Here is a 19,196-nt window from a genome sequence, read left to right as displayed (position 1 = left end):
TAGGAAGACTGTTCTGACCTGGCAGGCTTCACGAACAGTGTTAAAGTCTGAAAAACTCAAAGTTGTCCCCTATAGTCAACGCTTGAAAACTCTCCTCTTCATGTATTGTGTGTGTGTGCGCGCACGCGCCAATGAATCGCAATGTTACCTGCACAAGTTTCAACGGCGAATCAAACTCTAGTTTGACGATGGACCTTCAAAAGTAAAAAAAAAAATGTACACATAACCAACAGTAAGTTTAGGGTTTGTGCGCTCTGGAAAGACAGACAATACATCATTATCGGCCAACCTGCCAGGTACTATTTACTATCACTGACTATACCCAGTCCCCGCTCTGCCCACACACGCACAAGAGTCAGTTCACAATGCAGAACTCAGGTCTTGTTGACGAAGTCCTCTTGTAGCAGTTGTTGTATGAATTGCCTACAGACCCATGCAAGTGCCACCACTCGTGACGTGCCAACCAACTGTTCACCCAACAGGTTGCTTCAACACAAACTGTTATTTGCGCGTGTGTGTGTTAGAGCTGGCAGTTAAGCGGCACAATTTGTGAGCGGAATTTCCCGTTGTTTTTCTTTCAATAGAAAAGTTAATAATGATGATGACTACTGCGGTGCTGCCTGACCGAAACACAGAGGTGTCAATCCACTGTTGACATAACAAGCGCGAAGAGACTAGCTACGCAGGCATCCAGGGGCAATTACCTCCCATGCCCACTCATCTATAAATGACCACTTGCCTACCTCGGCCTTTCATTCACAATGCGTGTGTGTAAGGGGGAGGGGAGGAGGGGGAACGCAGTATTCTCCCCTTTCTCTGAAAGCAACACTACATGAAGCAGGGTTGCCAGCCATTGTGGGTTGTCACAAAACGAAAAAATCCATCCATATGATTTTAATCTGTTGTGCCTGGACAAATGTTCAGTGATCAAAAAGTTATGAGAAAGACTGAGGTTGACAGGGACAGCCCTGCCTAACAGGTCTGCTACCGTAAATGGTCCTAAACTAAACTTTGCTCCAACAAAAACATTTTGTTATCTGTGGAAAAGGCTTCATAATAAGGTAGAAAGTTAGAGTTGAAGGAATTTGCTTGCAACCTGGCTTCTTCTCTAATCTGATCAGTTCACAGGGGGAATAATGCCAGATTCCAGTGGCACTAAAGCTTATCCTTATATGTGGACAGCTAGACATTTGCATATCATTGTCTTGCATGCAAAATGCAAACAATGAATGACACTCATGCACACGCGCACACACACACACATACCCATACACCATACACACACAGGCACAACAAGTGACAGATGCACTTACAATCCCCACCATTTGTGCATGGTCAAACTTCTCACAGAATTCCTCCATGGAGCGTATAGAGGTGGATGTCAATGCTTTCATTTTCTCTTGCTCTTGTCTTGCACGGATTTTCTCTGCAAATTTGGTACCTAAACAATTTAAAAGAATTTTTGGACATCAAGCAATTTTTAAAACCAACATACCACAGCCCGTGTTTCTAATTCAATACATTAACTTCAAATGTTCTTATTGTATGCCATTTTAAATTAATCTTATATCAAAACTAGAAGACAGATGCCCATCTTATCAGAACCTAGTCACAAATGACTGAAAAAAAGTGCAGCCCACACACATCATAAAATTTAATTCAATTCCCATTATGTGTACACAGATAAGTATGCCCACCCATGTGCACATGCAGGCACTTACCAACGAGGTAGCTATGTGCAAGTCTAAGGCTGTCCATGAGTACACTTTCCACTGAATAGTTGCTCTGGTAGTTGCCAGATGGTGGGTTGCGATGCAAGAAGTTCTGAAGGAGCTTCTCAAAGTCGTGGGGTAGTAAACTAAGCAGCTGCTGATAGTGGAACTTGGGGTCGTCAAAGTTCATGCCAGCAATCACCAAATCACGAAGCAGAGGATAGAGGGGGTGAGAACGATAGGCAGAGTTTGACTCATCCATGATAAGGTTTTGGATGAACTTCTGCTGGGAGGAGAAGGCCTTTGAAGCTGGACCTTGCCTGTTGGCTGCCTGCACCTTGCATCCAGCACAGTTGGGATTACCAGAACAAGGACCTGGGTGGGGAGGGACTGGTGGGTGGGGAGGGACCTGTGGTTGCTGCTGTGGTGGCTGCCCCATCCCATGGCTTGCATGTGGTGAGGGGGAGGTTGTTGCTGAGGTGGATGAGGGTGGTGATGATGATGTGGTGCCATGGGGTGGGTTGGTTTCATCTGTCCAGGATGCTGACCAAGCTGGGATGCTGGGAACCTGGCATGTCTTGCATGCCGGGTGGCGGTGTCGGGCCAGGCCCAGAACCAGGCCACCCTGGAGGACAAACCCGAGCTCTGTGAAGGCATCATGTTAGACATGTGCTGCTGTTGCTGTTGCTGGCTTGTAAACATCTGCACATCCATACTGTTGGGCTGCCGGTCATTCATGCTGTAGTCATAACTTCCTGGAGACAATTGGCCATATGAGGGACCTTGCATGCCACTCCTTACTGTTGGTTGTCCGGGACCCCTAGGCATGCATGGAGTAGACATTGACTGAGGCTGAAAACTGTGGGCAGGAGGGGGTCCCATGGTTCCCAAGCCATCATGGGCAGGAGAGGGTCCCATCCCCTGCTGCTGAATGTTCATAGGTGATGGTATATTCATTCCCATGCCACCATTCATCTGCATGGGCATGCCTTGTTGGTTTGTGTACCCAGGCGATGCGCATGGCATGCGCTGCTGCATCATCTGCATGGAGCAACTGTTGTACCCTTGGGAAGAGGTCTCTGACTGTGGCGCCTGCTGTTGATGGGGATGCTGCTGGTGCATATGCATTATATGTGGTGCCATCGCACTGCTCTGCTGGTGCTGGTGGTGCTGCTGCTGCTGCTGTTGTTGTTGCTGCATAGCCCTCATCTGATTAACAGGAAGATTGTACCCGCCAGTACAGTTGCCATAGGCACTTGTGTGAGTTGGGTAGTCCATACCTGGGGAGGAGTCCATCCTCATCATATTCTGATTGCTGTCCACATAATACATACTACCATCACCACCTCCACTTTTCCCATCAGACCCAGAGTTGGCAAAGTCGAATGGCTGCATAGACCCAGCACTCCCGCCACTTCCTGACATATCTGCAGGGCTGGTACGGTTCTGCTGGTTTAAGGCACAACACGAGCGGTTGCTAAAGTCATAGTTTCCCACAGTGGAAGCCGGAGGGGCACCAGCAGCATTGGGCACAGTGTATGGGGCAACACCAGGCTTCATGACGTGGTGGTTGAGTCTGGGAAGAATTTTGGACTGCATAGATTTCTGCTGGGCGCTGTCCATATCAAAGGCACACTCAGAAGGGGACTGGTTGCTAGTGAATCGACCATACCCTTGAATGTCCATACCAGCAGCAGACTGCCCTTGGCTCATAGCGTCTGGAGGGCTACCATCTGGAAGATCAGCAAAGTGCACAGACTTTTGGCGTGAACCTATAGATGGCTGGTTTGAAGCCTTGGGGTCAGCTGGCATCATGGTTGAGAGGGAGGTCATGGAAGACAGTGAAGACATTGAGGACATGCTGGATGTTGTCAGCGCAGGGGAGGGAGCAGAGCTTGATGTGCCATTTCCTGCAGACTCATTGGAGAAGTAGCCCTGGTCCAATGGGGAGTCCATCCGGCCTGTTCCTCCTGGATGGTGATGGGGTGTTTGCATGTGGTACCCATACTGACTCTTTCCCATCCCAACTGAGTGATGAGGGTGAGCAGGACCACCCTGCATCCCCCACCTGAGCTGCAGAAAGTTTTTCACATTTATGTTGGGTGGAGCAAGTTTTTCAGGCTTCTGAAATCCAGAGTCTTTGCCAGGTATGTGCTGATGGGGATGCTGCTGATGATGCATGCTGTGATACTGTTGCATGCCTGGAGGTGGCTGCTGGCAAGGAGCAATCTGCATGGTGCCCTCAGAACTTCGCCGTGCATGATCACATGAACTAAACTGGACAGGCTTGGGCGAATAGCATTGAGTCCTCGGCACGGCCTCAGAGTTCTTAAAAAGAAAGTTACTTATACCAGCACAGCTACTGTTATTAGACTGGGAATGACCTGTGGCCTCAGAAGCCTCTTTAGAAAACTGGCTCTGGGAACTGAAAGGTCTAGGAGACATCCTGCCACTCTTAGATGGCAAACCTTGACCATTTGCCACTGAGGAGCTGCCACTCCCACTGCCACCATTACTGCTAACACTGGAACCTGGTGTCCCTTGTGGACATGACAATGATCGCCGTGGTGTTGGTGGAGTCTGCGGCATTTTGAATACCTGTCCTGTCCCTCTGGGTGACTGTGATGGCTGAGGCAACAAAGTTGACCCAGGCGGCTGAACTAGAGCTGTCTGCTGCCCAGTACTTTCTTTGTTGGGGCTACTGTTCTCTGATGTAGACAAGTGGATTCGTTTGGTAGCTGGACTATTAGACCCACTTGACAGGGCAGTGGTTGTGCCTGGCGCAGCTGTAACCACTGGACTGGGCATGTGGTGGGGCCAATCGTGATCCACATTCTGCCTTCCATTTGTGGAGCTTCCAGTGTTGCCTACACTGCTTGGCACAGGAGGAAAACCACAACCACTTCCACTGCTGTTGGATGGTGTTGAAATATTTGATGAAGCAGCACTAATACTGCCCCCTCCACTGCTACCACTACTTGAGCCTGCTCCGCTGGGCAGACTTCCACCACTGTTGAGAATGGCTTCTGGCGTCATGTAGGCCTGAGGATCCATATCCTGCTCCATCAGAAACTCCACAAAATCCAGTTCCATCTCACCCGACTTCATCCCAATGTCCTCGCAGATTTCGTCCAACAGCTCGTTGGGCAGCCGTTCTGTGTGCCCGCTGCTGGCAGCCCCCATAGGCGGAGGTGAGGCTGGTGTGTTGGGTGACCCCAGTCCATCTCTGTCCATGGCAGAGTGTGATCCCATGGTTGGAGATGGTGGGGCCTCTCGGTACTCCATAAGCTGTTAACATAATAATACCAAAGATAAGAATCATGCTGCTCTAGTGTATCAGACCATAATACTTTTGTAATGTTTGCAACAATGTGAAATTTTCACTGAAAAGGAGTTATGTTACACCAATACATTTTTGCATCTTTTCTTTTTATCCTTTAACCCTACTTGTAGGTGAAAGCACAAACATGCATAAACATGCCTACGTGCATGCACACAAACACAACAAAACTGTCTAGCTGTAAAAAAAATGGGAATAGATTAACCAAAAATTAACACAATGCTTATCCTCTATAAGCAAAAACAATTGTCATTAAATAAAATCTGCAAGTGGGTATAACCAACTAATTTCAGGGCTGCTGCTGAAATTTAGAAGGAGTTACAGTCACATGATCAACTCTTTTGTTTCCTTCATGATCTCCCCTGATTTCCTTTCCCACCACATCTTGTCACTAGGACAGGATAAGACAACCTCCTCACCACCTGTTGCAAAGTGTAGTTTCAGCACCAACTATCCAGACAGAAATGCCAGAGGCCTGAAAATGGATGTGTGGCACAGCTGCCGGCCCTCATAATCATTAGCTGTAGGACTCTAAAGACAAAACTACCCATAAACTTGGCTTATCCATGACAATAGATAATAAGGTCTGCACCAGGGCAGAAAGCAAGTCAACACACCCTGTGCTGGAGAAAAGTGCAGAGAGAATGCATTAAAAGAAACTGATGTACAGAAAAAAGGTAAACAATATGAATACTTGTTGACTGGAGAAATGTTTATGGATAATTATCTTTCTAGTTTTCTACTGATTTCTGTTCTTATAAGAAATTTACAGCTTGCCAGTAGCTCTGATCTTTTTAATGATGCAAACGAAAGGCATGTTAAAATCCAAAAATATACAAGCTTATACAGAAATATGCAAAGTAGATTTGATTGTGTGAAATACAGTAAATGTATAAAAGATTTGAAACACTTGAGAATTTGTCACACAAAATACAGTTGTGATCCCCGTGAACTCCCCTCGCAGTGGAGAGGGGGCAAAATTTCTTCTTTTTCCAACGTTCCCAAAGTTTTTCCAGTGTTCTCTTATCATAATCATTTACTCTAATGAATCTCTCGTCCCCAACCCCACCCCCAACACACACAATACCTTCCATCTACTCTGCCTGATCCATCTACGACCGTGTGGAAAAGTGTGAAAGCGTAATACAATGCTCTTTTACACAAAAATTACAAGCTGGAAATTGTCTACCCGAAATTTGCGTAACTACTGGAGAAAAGAAATGTACCCGGAATGGGCCGTAACTTGATGCTTTGGTCCATTATTTGTCGACCGCGACAATCACCTGTTCGGGCTCTACCGTCTTTGTCCATGCGCACATGTCTACACACGACCATGCTGGTGTTGGTCGTTGTGCAACGAGGAGCGTTTTCATTAGTACTTTGCGACAATAACAGCAGGTACCGACACACCCGGTGGAAAATCGGCGATAGCACAAAAATCGCTCGTTTTTAATTCAAAGTATTTCATGGACTATTAGGAACAGAAATATCATTTTTGAATCACAATAAAGCACAACCTTTCGTGATGTGTTCATACGTCTTTGTTTTTTGTGTGACGGGGGAATAATGTGTATTTTGTAAGGATTAATGGTACCCGGCACGACAGTCAGCAAGCCGCGCGGGGACCATTTTCCGGGTGTGTAGTGTAACGCGTTTTGATGGTTGTCTTGGTATTCGTGCTCGCGTTCACAAGCATTCGCAATGGATATCCATGTATATATATTGAACTGATTCAGCGAAGGGTTGGCGGAAATGCTGATGTATTTTTTAATGGAATTTAACAGTCCTAAAGCAAATTAAAAGACGAAGAAAAATATCCGTCAACTTTGAAATGACGTAGCTTGAACCACGTGCAAAATACCCCGAACTCTTCATTTTTAACCATTCCCCCTCCTACATTACATGTAAAAGTAATTAACACAGATTAACAGATACATCTGTTTTCTATCGGTATTCCAAATTCGAACCCCCTTGGTCCAGTAGATTAGAAATTACAGCTGCTTTAAGGTCAAAATCCCTAAAACTTTTTATTTTTCAGCCCGAAAATTGATTATGTAATATTTGAAGCTGTATATCTCACGAAAGAGACCTTGTAAGTTTGTAGAAAAATTAGAACAACTGTATATAGTGGTTACCTTGAAAAACAAAGTTTTAGGTATATTTGGTAAATTAGGATAGGAAACGGAGTACTTGAAATATGCAAAATGCAAAATATGCAAAATGACCAAGCGCAAAACTGAGTATTGTCAAGTTTGGGTATATTTCCCAGTATGTCTTTTTGCAAATTATTTTTTCAGTCACTTTAGTACAAAATCAGTGTTGCTAACTTCTCATGCCAAGTCCAAGATTTCACGATGCTACATATGAGAGCTTTGAACATGGTCCGAAATAGTTACAGCTGTGAAGCAAACCACGAACTTCAGCAATATCTCCAAAACTAATAAAGATAAAGACTCAGTTTTTTTCTTATATTTTCTTGTACCTTCATGTGAACATAAAAGTCTCATTTAACAAGAAATTAATTTTGTGTGCCGGTGCCTAATAAAAGGTGATAAAAGTCTTAGTCCAACGCGCAAATACAACCACCTAACGAAGCCATCCATTTAGTCAGTGTCCTCTCCACACAAACCCTTCATAGTGAGCGTCAGTTGTAAGTGTGGGCAGTCTGCTGTCCTTAGAATAAAATTATAAATGAAGTTTTCAACAAGCGCCCGAAACATACAAACACATTTCTATCTCTGCTTTTCTCCGATGCCCAGAAGTAGAACCATTTTAAACAATGCATCCAGTTTGGAATTTTAAGACCTTTTAACGGCTTTTCCCGGGGGTTTGTTTTTTTCCTAGCCGATAGATCGACGTCACGTGATCTCATGTTTCATCCGCAGGGCAACGAGTGCAGACCCATAAAAATTTGCAGAGCTGGAAACTGTCGTCGGCTGCAACGTTGCACTAAGCGGGGAAAGGTGAGGGGGTGAGGGTGTATGTGTCCAAGGCCAACTTCCCTCATCTCCACCACGATCCCTTCCAAGACCCCAGTTGAAACAGCTCTGCCTCCAAATGGGGTCGGTGTGAACGTCTTGACTGGGACAAACAAAAGCCCTCTCTGTCCTTTCGGCCATCTCTCCCCCCCGAACCCCTCCTCAACCTGCGGCCTGGCCACAAAAATCGAGCCCGTGTTTTGTTGGCAGTGTCCTCCGTTTCCTCCCTCCCGTGATGGCTATGGCTCGCTGAAAGGCCGAGCCTGTCAAGAGGATAGGAGAGGGAAGGTGGAGGAGGGGAGAGAGAGAGAAGTCGTGCACCTGGGTCAGTTTGCTTTCCAGTTTCTCTCACGAGCCGCTGCCACGGTAACCGCAATGACAAGCGCGAGCGGAGCTATGTACACCACCGCCAACCGAAACCTTGTTCTCCACATCGCCAGTCGCGCCTCGGTCGCACTCGTGTCACAACTCTTAACTTGGCTTTTAACCTTTCCAGCCTTTCCAAAGGTGTTTCCTTAACTGGACACATGCTGTCCAGTGACTACATTAGGCAAATTTTGTCACATGACATGGGGTCTGGTTGCAGTTCTTTTAGAACAGCTTATTCTGGACTCGAGAGCACTCGTGCAGACAATGCGAGATAACAAGCCTAACCCCGATATTGAGGATGCTCTATAGTGGTATGTGGGGGACACACACGTGTGTTCTTAGCTTCAACTCCTCCAAATGACCGAATTACCTCCCCATCCGACCTGTGCTTCTTGTCGGGGACAAACACACGCACACTGAGAATCATATATTCATCTTAATCGCGATTGTCCGACCCGCTATCATCGTGTAATAGGACACCGCAGGTCTTAAAGCACTCCGGTCGGTATCTACACTGATTGTGAGGCAGGTCCGAGCCAACGGCACTCCGGGCAATGGCTGCCATGGTGACGGTATCCCGAGCTTGCCGACGGCCCCGGGCGCTTTTATCATGGCGCCAACCGCAGCAGACGACAAGGCCGGCCTGCACGACGGGCCCTGACAGGAAGCCCGAAACCCGAGCAGACAGCACTCTCCTCCGCGCGGTGACTTACCCGTTCGCACCGCATCCGCACGCTACGGCAACGTACGGGCCTTGAAGACAAGGCAACCGCGCAACCGACTTCTGACAAGCAGGCAGGTGCTATGGCAACCACCAGCCCATCGTGAGACTACCTCCAAACTGACCTTCTAACCTGGATTGTCGAGTACAGGACCATGTTCGGCAAATCTTTGTTGCAGGACCGGCGCGAAAAAGAAATTTGCCATTGTGGCATGTCCGGCAGGATGTCCTACCACACCATGATTTTGCGGTTTCTAAAGCACGTTTACTTAAACAGGTTTAAGTACATAGTTATTCATATATTAGTTTGTGGGTTCAGCTCGCTGAAGGAAACCACCCCTGTTTTCCAAAGTCTGGTTTTTTTTTAAGTTTTAGAGAATAGCTACAAACATCCCCAGGCAAGAGGTGAGAACTCTGACATTACATATGTACACTGATTATGGTGATGTCTATGATACAGCCAACAGGAGAGCTAGGACCATCTATGTCGAGTGTCCATGGATTTTCATTCCCTCATTATATAGAGTGTAATCGCAAGCTCTGTAATTCGACAACACCACAAGACTACTCCCTCAAATTTTTGCAGTCTCGCGAGGCTTAATGGAATTTCACGACCAGAAACATGGGAAACCAACACGAAGTGAAACGAAGGACAGAAAAGAATGGAAAATAATCTTTAAAAAAACAAATCTCGGTGATTGGAGGAAGTGTATTTAAGAATAATCCCGCCTACACAATTGAAAACAATTGTTTGCGATGATCACATTAGCAGGCGCGGTATGGAAATGAATGCAGCATGTGTTTGGCTTTGCCCTGCAACTTCTGTGGGAAGCCGGGCATTGACACACTTCATCACATTCGCCATAATCGCTTAGCAAAACAAGAAACATAATGTGGGATGCGCGACTCCTTCCGATCCTCCTCCCCCGTCCCACCAACACCACACCTCCTCCGCACTTTTGCCACCACCAGGTTGCCTCTGGTGGCGTTCGGGTATCCTACCTTCACGGGTAGTCAGCACAAGAGTATAGCTGGTGATGGTGGATGGTGGCGGTTGATTCGTGTCGTGTCTTCCGAGTTTCAGTCCGTACAGCGAGATACTTTAGAACCAGACACACAATGAGAATGGAAGCGGAAAAGGACAGGAACGAAGGCAGGGAGGTGAACGTGAGAGATCATCTGATGGATCATAGTGAGTAGCGGAAGGACTCAGGGTACATACACCTTCGGGTGGAAGGGACGGACAGGTCAGCTGGCACCAGAAGCGCGTGCTGGATACCAGTGCGTGCGCACTTGTCTTCAATTTATAGACCGGCTTCCATTAGGTCCTTCTACCCCGTAATAATAATCCCCGTTCAGGAAGTATACACTGAATATTGTCCCTGGTTTACAAACCAGTTTACACCAGATAATAATAATAATGTGTGCTTATACTGCGTGGCATCACGACCAAGATAGGTTGCACTGTCTTCGTTGACTAAATGAACATTAGGTAGTAGTCAATGGACGGTGAGATGCTCTAGACACTCTGAACACCACAAAGATGAAGTATAAGAGTTGAACATAATGCAATGGATAAAGGTATAAGGGACACAGGTATAGGTACTATAAATAGTGTAGAGATGGAGTAGTTACATAATGGCTCGCATGGCAGACAATACTGCAAAAGAAGTTAAGGATAGTAATTCCATTTTTGTCTTTGGTTTACTAACAAGTACTGAGGTTGTCAAGGAATTTAACGACACAGACCCTCCAAAATATCCCCACCTCCTCCCTCCGAAAAACATGTTAACTGTTATAGACTTCTAGTACTGTATGCCTGGAGATGGAGGAGACGGGATGCTCTGTGTGTCTGATTGATCCTACCCATCCCGCCTTCCTGAAAGCAAGTGTTTTCCCCCTAACATTCACAGTTGCACAAATATTTTTCTGTGACAATTTATAATTTTGCAATTTTGATGAAATCCTTGTCTGATTGGCTGTTTGTATTATTCATCCTTTTTTTTTTTTTTTTTTGTTTGGCCACGCAATGCTTGTTAATCCTTCTTGTTGCAAGCGTTACATCCAAGACGACCGGGTTGCTCCCCTCTTCGGCTGGCGTCGGGGTTAGGATCACGAGTTAGCAATGAGTAAACTGGCTTTTGCTTTATTCAAGTGCAAACAGCCGCTTCTCAAGTACAGCCTCTAGACAAACTGTGCAAGCTGCTTCGTCGAGCGTTTTAAACATCTTCAGGCAAGATGACCGTCGTGTCAAACCAGCAAACATTGCAGGCCATGACATTGCATTCTCGTCAAGCGACAACAACGACTTTCTCGGAGAAATCCAGCTTTTATTACAGTTACAAAAAGGACTGAGGAACATTTTAGAAAATAATATATTTTTCTGGATGTATGTGCGTGCGAGAGTGCGTTTCAGAAGGAGAGATGCCTCTTCAGTTTTATGCCGAGGATGGAGCGATGAAGACAAAAGTTAGTCGTTTTTAGCTTCACGACGCCTCAGTTGCCACCCCTTGTCTGGCTGTTAAAAATTAGCGGGAGTAATCAATGGCGAAATCGAAGACAGAAAGAAAATAAGCACGACCAACATCATCGACCACGAATAATGCTAGCTACCGACTTGGTGTAAGACCTGACTACGTTGGCCTCGCTGCCAAGAAAGGCGGGCAGGATAGAAACAGAGAAACGGAGAGAAGAGAAGAAAAAAAAACCCAGAAAACAGTGGAAGACGACAAGAGGAAGCAGCGAAAAAGACAAACAAAATAAAGAAAAAGATTGAAACAAGATATGGAATGGAGACAGGGGAGAGAATAGAAAGAAAACTGGTGTGAGAAGAGTGAAGGTTCGTGGCTACAGACGCGTGAAACCTGATTTCAAATTAGCGGAACAATGGAGCAGGATAGAAGCCCGCATGAGCGGCTGCGCGCTCCATCTTGTTTATCACCCAGGCCGATTTCTCCTTCCATCACCACGGTTGACGGTTTTTCGAAACACCCAAGCACATGAATGTCCTCCGCGGGGGCCTATCGATGCTCCACGCTGTTTTCGCTCGCCAGCACTACCCCACCCACCCACACACACACCTCTAGGCCGACTCCGCTGTTTGCCCAGCAGATAGCCTGGCTACAAAAGCCTCGTGTTTGCCCAAGAGCGAGCGCTCCGATCAAACTCGCGGCAAGCGGCCATTATGAGTCAGACTCGACGCTCGAACAGGATTTACTCAAGCTCCTCGGACTTGGAGCGGCAGGACCCACTCCGTTGATGGTGTTTGGGAAGGAAGGCGCGCCAAATGGGATCCTTGTCCTCCAAACCCCCTGTCCCCCTGCGAGCCCATTGAAAAACCTCCTATTTGTCTTCCCTTGCGTCTAGAGTCGAAAAGAACACGGCCCCCACTCCCTGCCCTCCCCCCTTCCTCGCAGTGGCAAAAGTATCAAGCAATGGATGGTGCAATGAAGGAGAGAAAAATGTAAAAAAAAAAAAAAACCACTGTCGATTGCGGATCGATGGTCAAGGCGCAAGCAAGTAATTGCTGACAGTTCTCTGTTCCGGCGCATGCGCAAAAAAAAAGTTTTAAGTGGAGATGGCAAATATCACCTCGCCACTTCTCGCACGTCTGACTGATCATCCGCCTTGCTACTGATACCAATAACACTTCACAACAATCGGCCATGGGACGAGGTGGTAGCTAAGGGAGCTAGGGGGTGGTCGTTCCCAAGGGAGGGAGGATGGTGCTGAAAAGAACTGGTCAAGTGACGGAGGGTGGAGGTGGAGATGGTGGAATCTTGCTTAATGGTTGAAACATTTCTGGCACGATTCTGAGATGATGAGGTTATCGCAACCTTTGCGAGACATTTTTTTTAATATGCATGAGTTGTGGGTTGGGGAGGCAACACTAAGCAATCCAGAATCGTTACAATCGTTTACCTCCCTCCCATACACACACAATAACCACCGCCACCAATGTTTTATATTGTTTTCATAAGCAGACATATGCTAAAGATGACGATAACATCGTCTCATGAAGTGCGAGCTTCTGTGCATCGTACCAGGAATGACAGGCAAAGGTGTCGGATCTGGGAACTGAACTCTACCGAAAGCCTGCTGCTGTCTTGAAATGGGACATCCATCTGTGCACCCATGCTGCTCACTTAACGCTTCTGGGAGACATTTTACCCGCGAGGGACCCTGTATGTCCTCCTTACCACTGCCTGTCGCGGGTGCAAACTATGAGCTGGATGGGATTCCCGTGGAGCGCACCCACACACCCCACCCGGGGTCAACTGTTTACTCGCCTCTTCGGAAGCAGGTGTGGGTCGGTGCCAGCGGATGTGCTTACACAGCTTGCTTGATTCCAGTGCCTCCCCAATGCCCCGCTTGGCGGCGATATGAATGATTAATACTGTCTCTACCGTCATCCCCCACAGGTCCGCTAACTAGCAAAACCTCTTCCCATAATTCATTATCTGGCTACGATTAGCTCTGTCGGTATATAAACATATTTTTATTCGTCAATAGCAAAGGCGTTGCCCGAAAGACATTTGACAGGCTGTCAGTGCGCTCGCAGACCAGACCAAAGAACAACGGGGGCCGGGGTAAGCTGCCGACAGTTTTGTAAGAAAGGGAAATAATGCAGACCGGCTGGCTGCCACGGGTATCTTTCTCTCTCACCCTCCCGTCCTCTCTTTCCAAGTAGTTTACCATCTAAAATGTAGTTATCCCTTTTTGAAGTAATTTAATTTTTAACTTGAAGCAGCTGGTAACACCTTAATATATGGTAATATGAGCATTTAATAAAGACACACTGTATAAAAATACATAGATGAGAGTAATCTAGGATCGGAAAAATGGTGCTGATTTCCACAGACAACAACCAGACCAAACTCACATAAGCATCGCCGCCATGCTTTACATATATTATATATACCGTCAAATAACAAAACGTCTAACAAGCAATTTCTATGCTGGGTTAGAATACAAAAAGACCCACAAACTGAAAGATTCTTCTTCTTCAAACAAAAAGAGTTTCCATTTCAACATATGCATCTTCAGTTTGTGTTCGCTTTTCTTTGAGCGTCCTGTGTTTTGTTGTTGGTTTGTTTTTTTTTTTTCATAAGCTGTTGTCACATGGTTATTGGATGTTTTCCTGTTGCCATCAAAATCAAGGTACAGCGTGATGCAACAGTTAAAACATAGCTACAAGAGAAAAGACCGCATCACCGGGCATCAGGAGCAAGATGAGTTTGAAAAAACTGTCGGTAACCATGGCACCAGTCGTGGCGAAACAAAGGGGCCTGCAGACGATTACATTAAGTTTGCATTTAGCGGATGGAAACACTTTTTTTTTTTCATTTTTCCACGCGAACTTTATTACGAAATGCCTCGTATCACTTACAACAATCTACTGGAACACCCGTGCTTAATGACTGGGTGTAGGATGTTGCGGCAATATTGCAATAAAACCGTCAAAGCGAGATAACCGGGGTACCGGTAGCTCGCACACCCTTGCCCTCTCCTCTCTCTCTCCACCCCACTACTTAACTCAGATGGATAAGGGATTGGTGGGGGGAGGAGGAAGGAATTGGGGGTGGGGACAGTCTGGTGGTGGTAGTGGGTGAGTGGGAAGGGTTCAGGGAGAAAGGGTATCAAACGACAAACTTTCCGAACTGCCCCATGTTTATTGCAAGGTGCGGGCTGGCTCGTGTCGCCGAAACGTTTCAGGTTCTGCAGGCCGTGACCAAACAAATAATAACTTCCGATTTTCTGCCCCGTGAGCTCCGTCTATCTAATAGACCCTGTCTACTCAATAGACCATACCTACACTTTACTGTAGACGGCACTGCCAGGCGGCTTTCACCGGAGCTGCGATGAGGGGGAGCTGGGAGATGAAGGAGCTGTGGGGTTTGGGAGGGTACGGGGGGAAATGGCAGGGTAGGGGGGGAGCAGTGGGGAGGCGAGACCTGGCGGCGCGGAAAGGATAATGAGGGGCAGACAACCTATCAACTTGACCACGCTGTGGTGGCGGGAGAAGGGGAAATCCGCCACGCGCCGCCATAACCCTGCTGTCAGTCTAATAATAGTCGGCCTGCCCCGTGTGCCCTTATCAACCACAGGTCGCTGCGATGTGCCACGGAAACGAGGTGGGGTTGGAGGGAGGAGGGAGAGTATAGTCTCTGAGCCACTCCCCTCATTGTCGAGACCAACTTCTGTTGCCAGTGTACCCAAGTCTCATAAGAATTTTGTATATCTTTATTGTCTACCTTTGTACACAACAGAACTTTTCCTTTGTTGGTACCTCCCGTAAATAATAATCTGAAGTATATACGGGAACACACACAGAGTTTACTCCAGCAGTCCCCCCTCTGTCTCCCGCAGCTACCCATATATCTCCGTCTCCCCCCTTCCCCTTTCTCGCGTGTATCCGTACGTTAGGTACGTTAAGTATCATAATGAACGTCTCTGTGCGCGAGGGCAAAGGGCACAAGGGTAATGACGGGTGAGGAAAGGCGAAGGAAACGATTCATAGCGGCCCACGAAGGCAGTACCCAGAAGAAACAGAAAACCGGGTTTATCGGCTCTCGTCTATCGTGCACGAATTCCAGCCGTTTTCTTAGGAGCAAGCTTTATTTAACAGAGTAGTCAGACCGAAAATCCTCGTTCACTAGGCAGGCCCGCCTTCAGAGATGGCAGAGAATGGAAAGACTCCAGCAGTTAAAGGTCTCGTGGAGCCTGGGGCAATTTTATTGTAACGACTCAGTGCTGGATACTTGTTTCCAAAGTCGCCCCTTTGTACATGTGAACAAACGTGAACAGAAAGAGGTCAAGGTAAAAAAAAAAAAAAAAAAAAAAGAAAGAAAAAAGAAAGGGGGAGGGATCGGAATTGTACATGGATACGTTTATGGGGTCGAAGCTGCAACCAACAGTAAAATAAATTTTGTTAATCAAGGGTGTCTGTTGTTGAGAGTTTGACTTCTTTCTTAGCATGGTGATATTTGTAGGCGTGGATCTCGAGAACCGAAAAGCTATACGGGGAGTTGGGGAGAATTCTACCAAGGTTTAGGGGAATAAGTATTTTGCACTGGCTTTACCCCGTTTAGAACAAAAAAATTGCTCCCCATTAGACCTTTAACACCACGAGTCAGCGTGCCTTCACTAAGCCTTGCTCTCCCCCCTCGACACATCAACAACAGCCACCGGAAAAAGAGGTCAAAAGGTCGACAGATTGGCTATTAGCGAAGACAGCAGGGGAAAAAAATGGTTGGCCGAGATGACAACTAGTGGTACCTGCGGTCATTATTCAAACGCCACTTTCTACATTGCTACATACTGCCTCGGCAAGGGATTCTGCCGAGTGTGTTGCAAGTCAGTAGAATTTGATTGGATGCCAATCTTCAGAAACAAATCGTTTTCTCTGTAACTTTCTTAACGAAATCTTTAATCCAGCCGCGTATACAAGGTGTACAGAACGGGCTGAGGGATAAAGAAAACCGCAGGAAGACAGGAACTAAAGAACATCTTGCCCATTTTAAGGTCAGTTTAAGCCGGACAAACATGAACTAAGTTCGGCAAAGTTTGACCTGACGGTTATTTAAAACGTTTTTCAACACTGTCCTGTTAAGAAGCGCCTTTACTGATTAAATGTAAACAATATAGTTATTAAAACATTGTTTTTATTCTTTTTACCCTTGATTATTCTCGAGTTTTATATGTTTACAGTCACTCTTCCTTTTGGTCTCAAAATATACTTTTTTAAAATAACATCAATGACTGGCTTAGTCTTTTGAAAATTTCTCTGGGGTCTGTCTTTTCTAAAAAAAATAAAAAATTTTAAAAAATGTACTTTTACTGGGGTGGATTAGAAAGGATGGATAAGCATTTATTTTGGTCCACGTGTCCCAGGAAACCAAAGACACTGTGTACGCCGCTGCTACAGTCAACAAGAGCGACCGAGCGCTCGGTTCTGCTCAGTGAGGGCTGACTGAGAGGTTTGTGACTTTTATGTTCTGGAAATGACCTACGTCTGTCATGACCGTCCAGGAAGAATGCTTTTGAGACCTCTTGATCTGAAGACTTAAAAAAAAAAAAAAAAGTCATACGTGATCGACCTCTCAACATTTTTCCAGCAACGATTTCTTCTCGACAGTTTCTCTCCTCGTCTTTCTTCCGCAATGAATGCTTCTACAGACGTTCACGAGCTGTGCTTGAAACAGCTTTATCACTTTTGTGATCGATTTTATCTGGTCTGATATCAGGAGTCAGGAGTTAAGACTTTCAGATCCCAGTGCTTCGCAAGCGTCAATAAAAACAATTCTTTATACTTGGATGGATCCAACGTACCTTGGACGTCTCGCCGGACCAAACCAGTTCGTTTCAAACGGCTGTCTTAAAAGTAAACCGTTTTCTGGAATTCTCCTTTCATTTCCACAAGTTTTCGAGAACTGCTCATTTGTCAAATTCTCATTCATTACTTATATGTTCATAAAAAGATAAGTCTCCTAACTTTTCGTTGCTGGAGAGTGAGGCTTTCTCGGAACCAGCTTTTGTAAGGGTTATCTTCCTCTCATCTGGGCCGGTCCTTTCCTACTTTAAGAGCCTACAGACAACTGTGTCTTGTCACGCTGATAATAGTTGTGTGCAATAGACTGTATGCATAGCAGCTTCAAATTAATTATATTTAATTAATTAAAGAAAGAACTTTTAAAAAAAAACAGAGGTCTAGAGAGACTGTTAGCAGCCCACGTCTGGATTCGAACACAGCGTGCCACCTAGAAACCGGTAACTCTCTCTGTTCGACAGCACACAGCAGCTCCAGGCGCCAACTGAAAAAGCGGGGAGATAATGAAGAGGCTCGGCGAGAATCGTTCGTTCACAATTTAGGTCTGGCATTTCCTGCCCTTCTTTGCCGCATCCATAAACACCATCACCAACCTTCCACCCCCTATCGCATAGCCCCTCCCTTCCTCTTCCATCGCTTCCTGTCTGCTGTACAGAGGTCACGATTCGCATTAGAAACAATAACAGAAGATATAAGTGTCATCCCATTATATCTCATTCTCAATAAAACACATTAATGCTTTTTTTGTGCTGCATTCGTGGTTCATTCAGTTTAAGTAGAAAACCCGTTTCCTCCCACCACTCACCCTTTAAGCACACCTTTCTCATTTTCCTTTCGGCAGCAGGTATTTCTATGATTCAGAGAGGCTCACGCAGGAGGATGATCCCTCCTTCCTCCCTCCTACCCAGCCCATATTTCACCACTGCACCCCTGCCTGCTCTGATGTATCGTTAACTCAGTTCTTTCCGACAATAATCCTCGATTTCCTGTTACCTAACTCAAAGTCATGGTGAAACACGACATTTTTATATTTTTTTGCATTAGCTATTTCCAGCCCTTTGCTTTTGTTATCGAGCCCAAAGACTGTGTAATGTGTAACACTTGAGAGTGGTCATGCGTCGTGACCTAATGACCCGCTGGCTCCTATGACGTCGGTGGGTGGGATGAGGTTGAGGAGGCTTCTCCCCCTACTTCTCTCAGAAAGCAAGCTGTTAAAAATCATACATCATAACTTGACAAAAGACAAGTTTCGGGGGAAGGTTGGGCGCTATAAAGAAGATGTCAGGGGAAGCAAGCCAGGTAATGTCAAGGTGCGACAACTGAGCGCCGCCAAGAGCCGTGCGCAAGTCGTTCGTTTCCTTGCGCATTTCACGCGCACAATCATACGCCGCTAAGCCGGCAGGATTATCCGGAGAATGCCGGGTGCTTCCGTGTGACCCCAGACGCATTGTTCTTCCGCCGCCATTCCCAGCATTCCACATCCTCTTGTGCGCCGAATTCCTTGCAGTTGCCGCGTTTCGGATGATGGGTCTCTTGGAGGCGTCTTGCTCACCCGCAACCGGGGTCAGGGGTCGCGTTCTGCCTGACCTAGTCTTCGGTTGGGAATCTCGTGTTTTCGCCATTGTGGGAGCTGGTTGAACGATTCAAGGAGCCTGGCAGAGAAAAGCTACGTTTCCTGCTCGGCTCGCCGGATGTGGAGAAGTTGTACTCGGTTGGCCAGGAAAAGCCTGGGAAGTACCCAGAAATG

General features: G+C 46.4%; 1 protein-coding gene across 1 annotated transcript in view; it reads right to left on the bottom strand.

The window, feature by feature from the left end:
• The window catches only part of LOC112556491 (trithorax group protein osa-like), a 63,551-nt gene that overhangs the window by 9,041 nt on the left and 35,314 nt on the right, over positions 1-19,196 (bottom strand). The window contains 3 exon segments of the mRNA XM_025225542.1: positions 1,314-1,426; positions 1,722-2,106; positions 2,109-5,000. Coding sequence (XP_025081327.1) covers positions 1,314-1,426; positions 1,722-2,106; positions 2,109-5,000 — 3,390 coding nt within the window.

The sequence above is a fragment of the Pomacea canaliculata genome, linkage group LG2 (assembly GCF_003073045.1).
Source record: "Pomacea canaliculata isolate SZHN2017 linkage group LG2, ASM307304v1, whole genome shotgun sequence".
Taxonomy (NCBI): domain Eukaryota; kingdom Metazoa; phylum Mollusca; class Gastropoda; order Architaenioglossa; family Ampullariidae; genus Pomacea; species Pomacea canaliculata.
The sequence above is the reverse complement of the archived record's forward strand: the minus strand, read 5'-3'. Positions and strand labels throughout refer to the sequence as shown.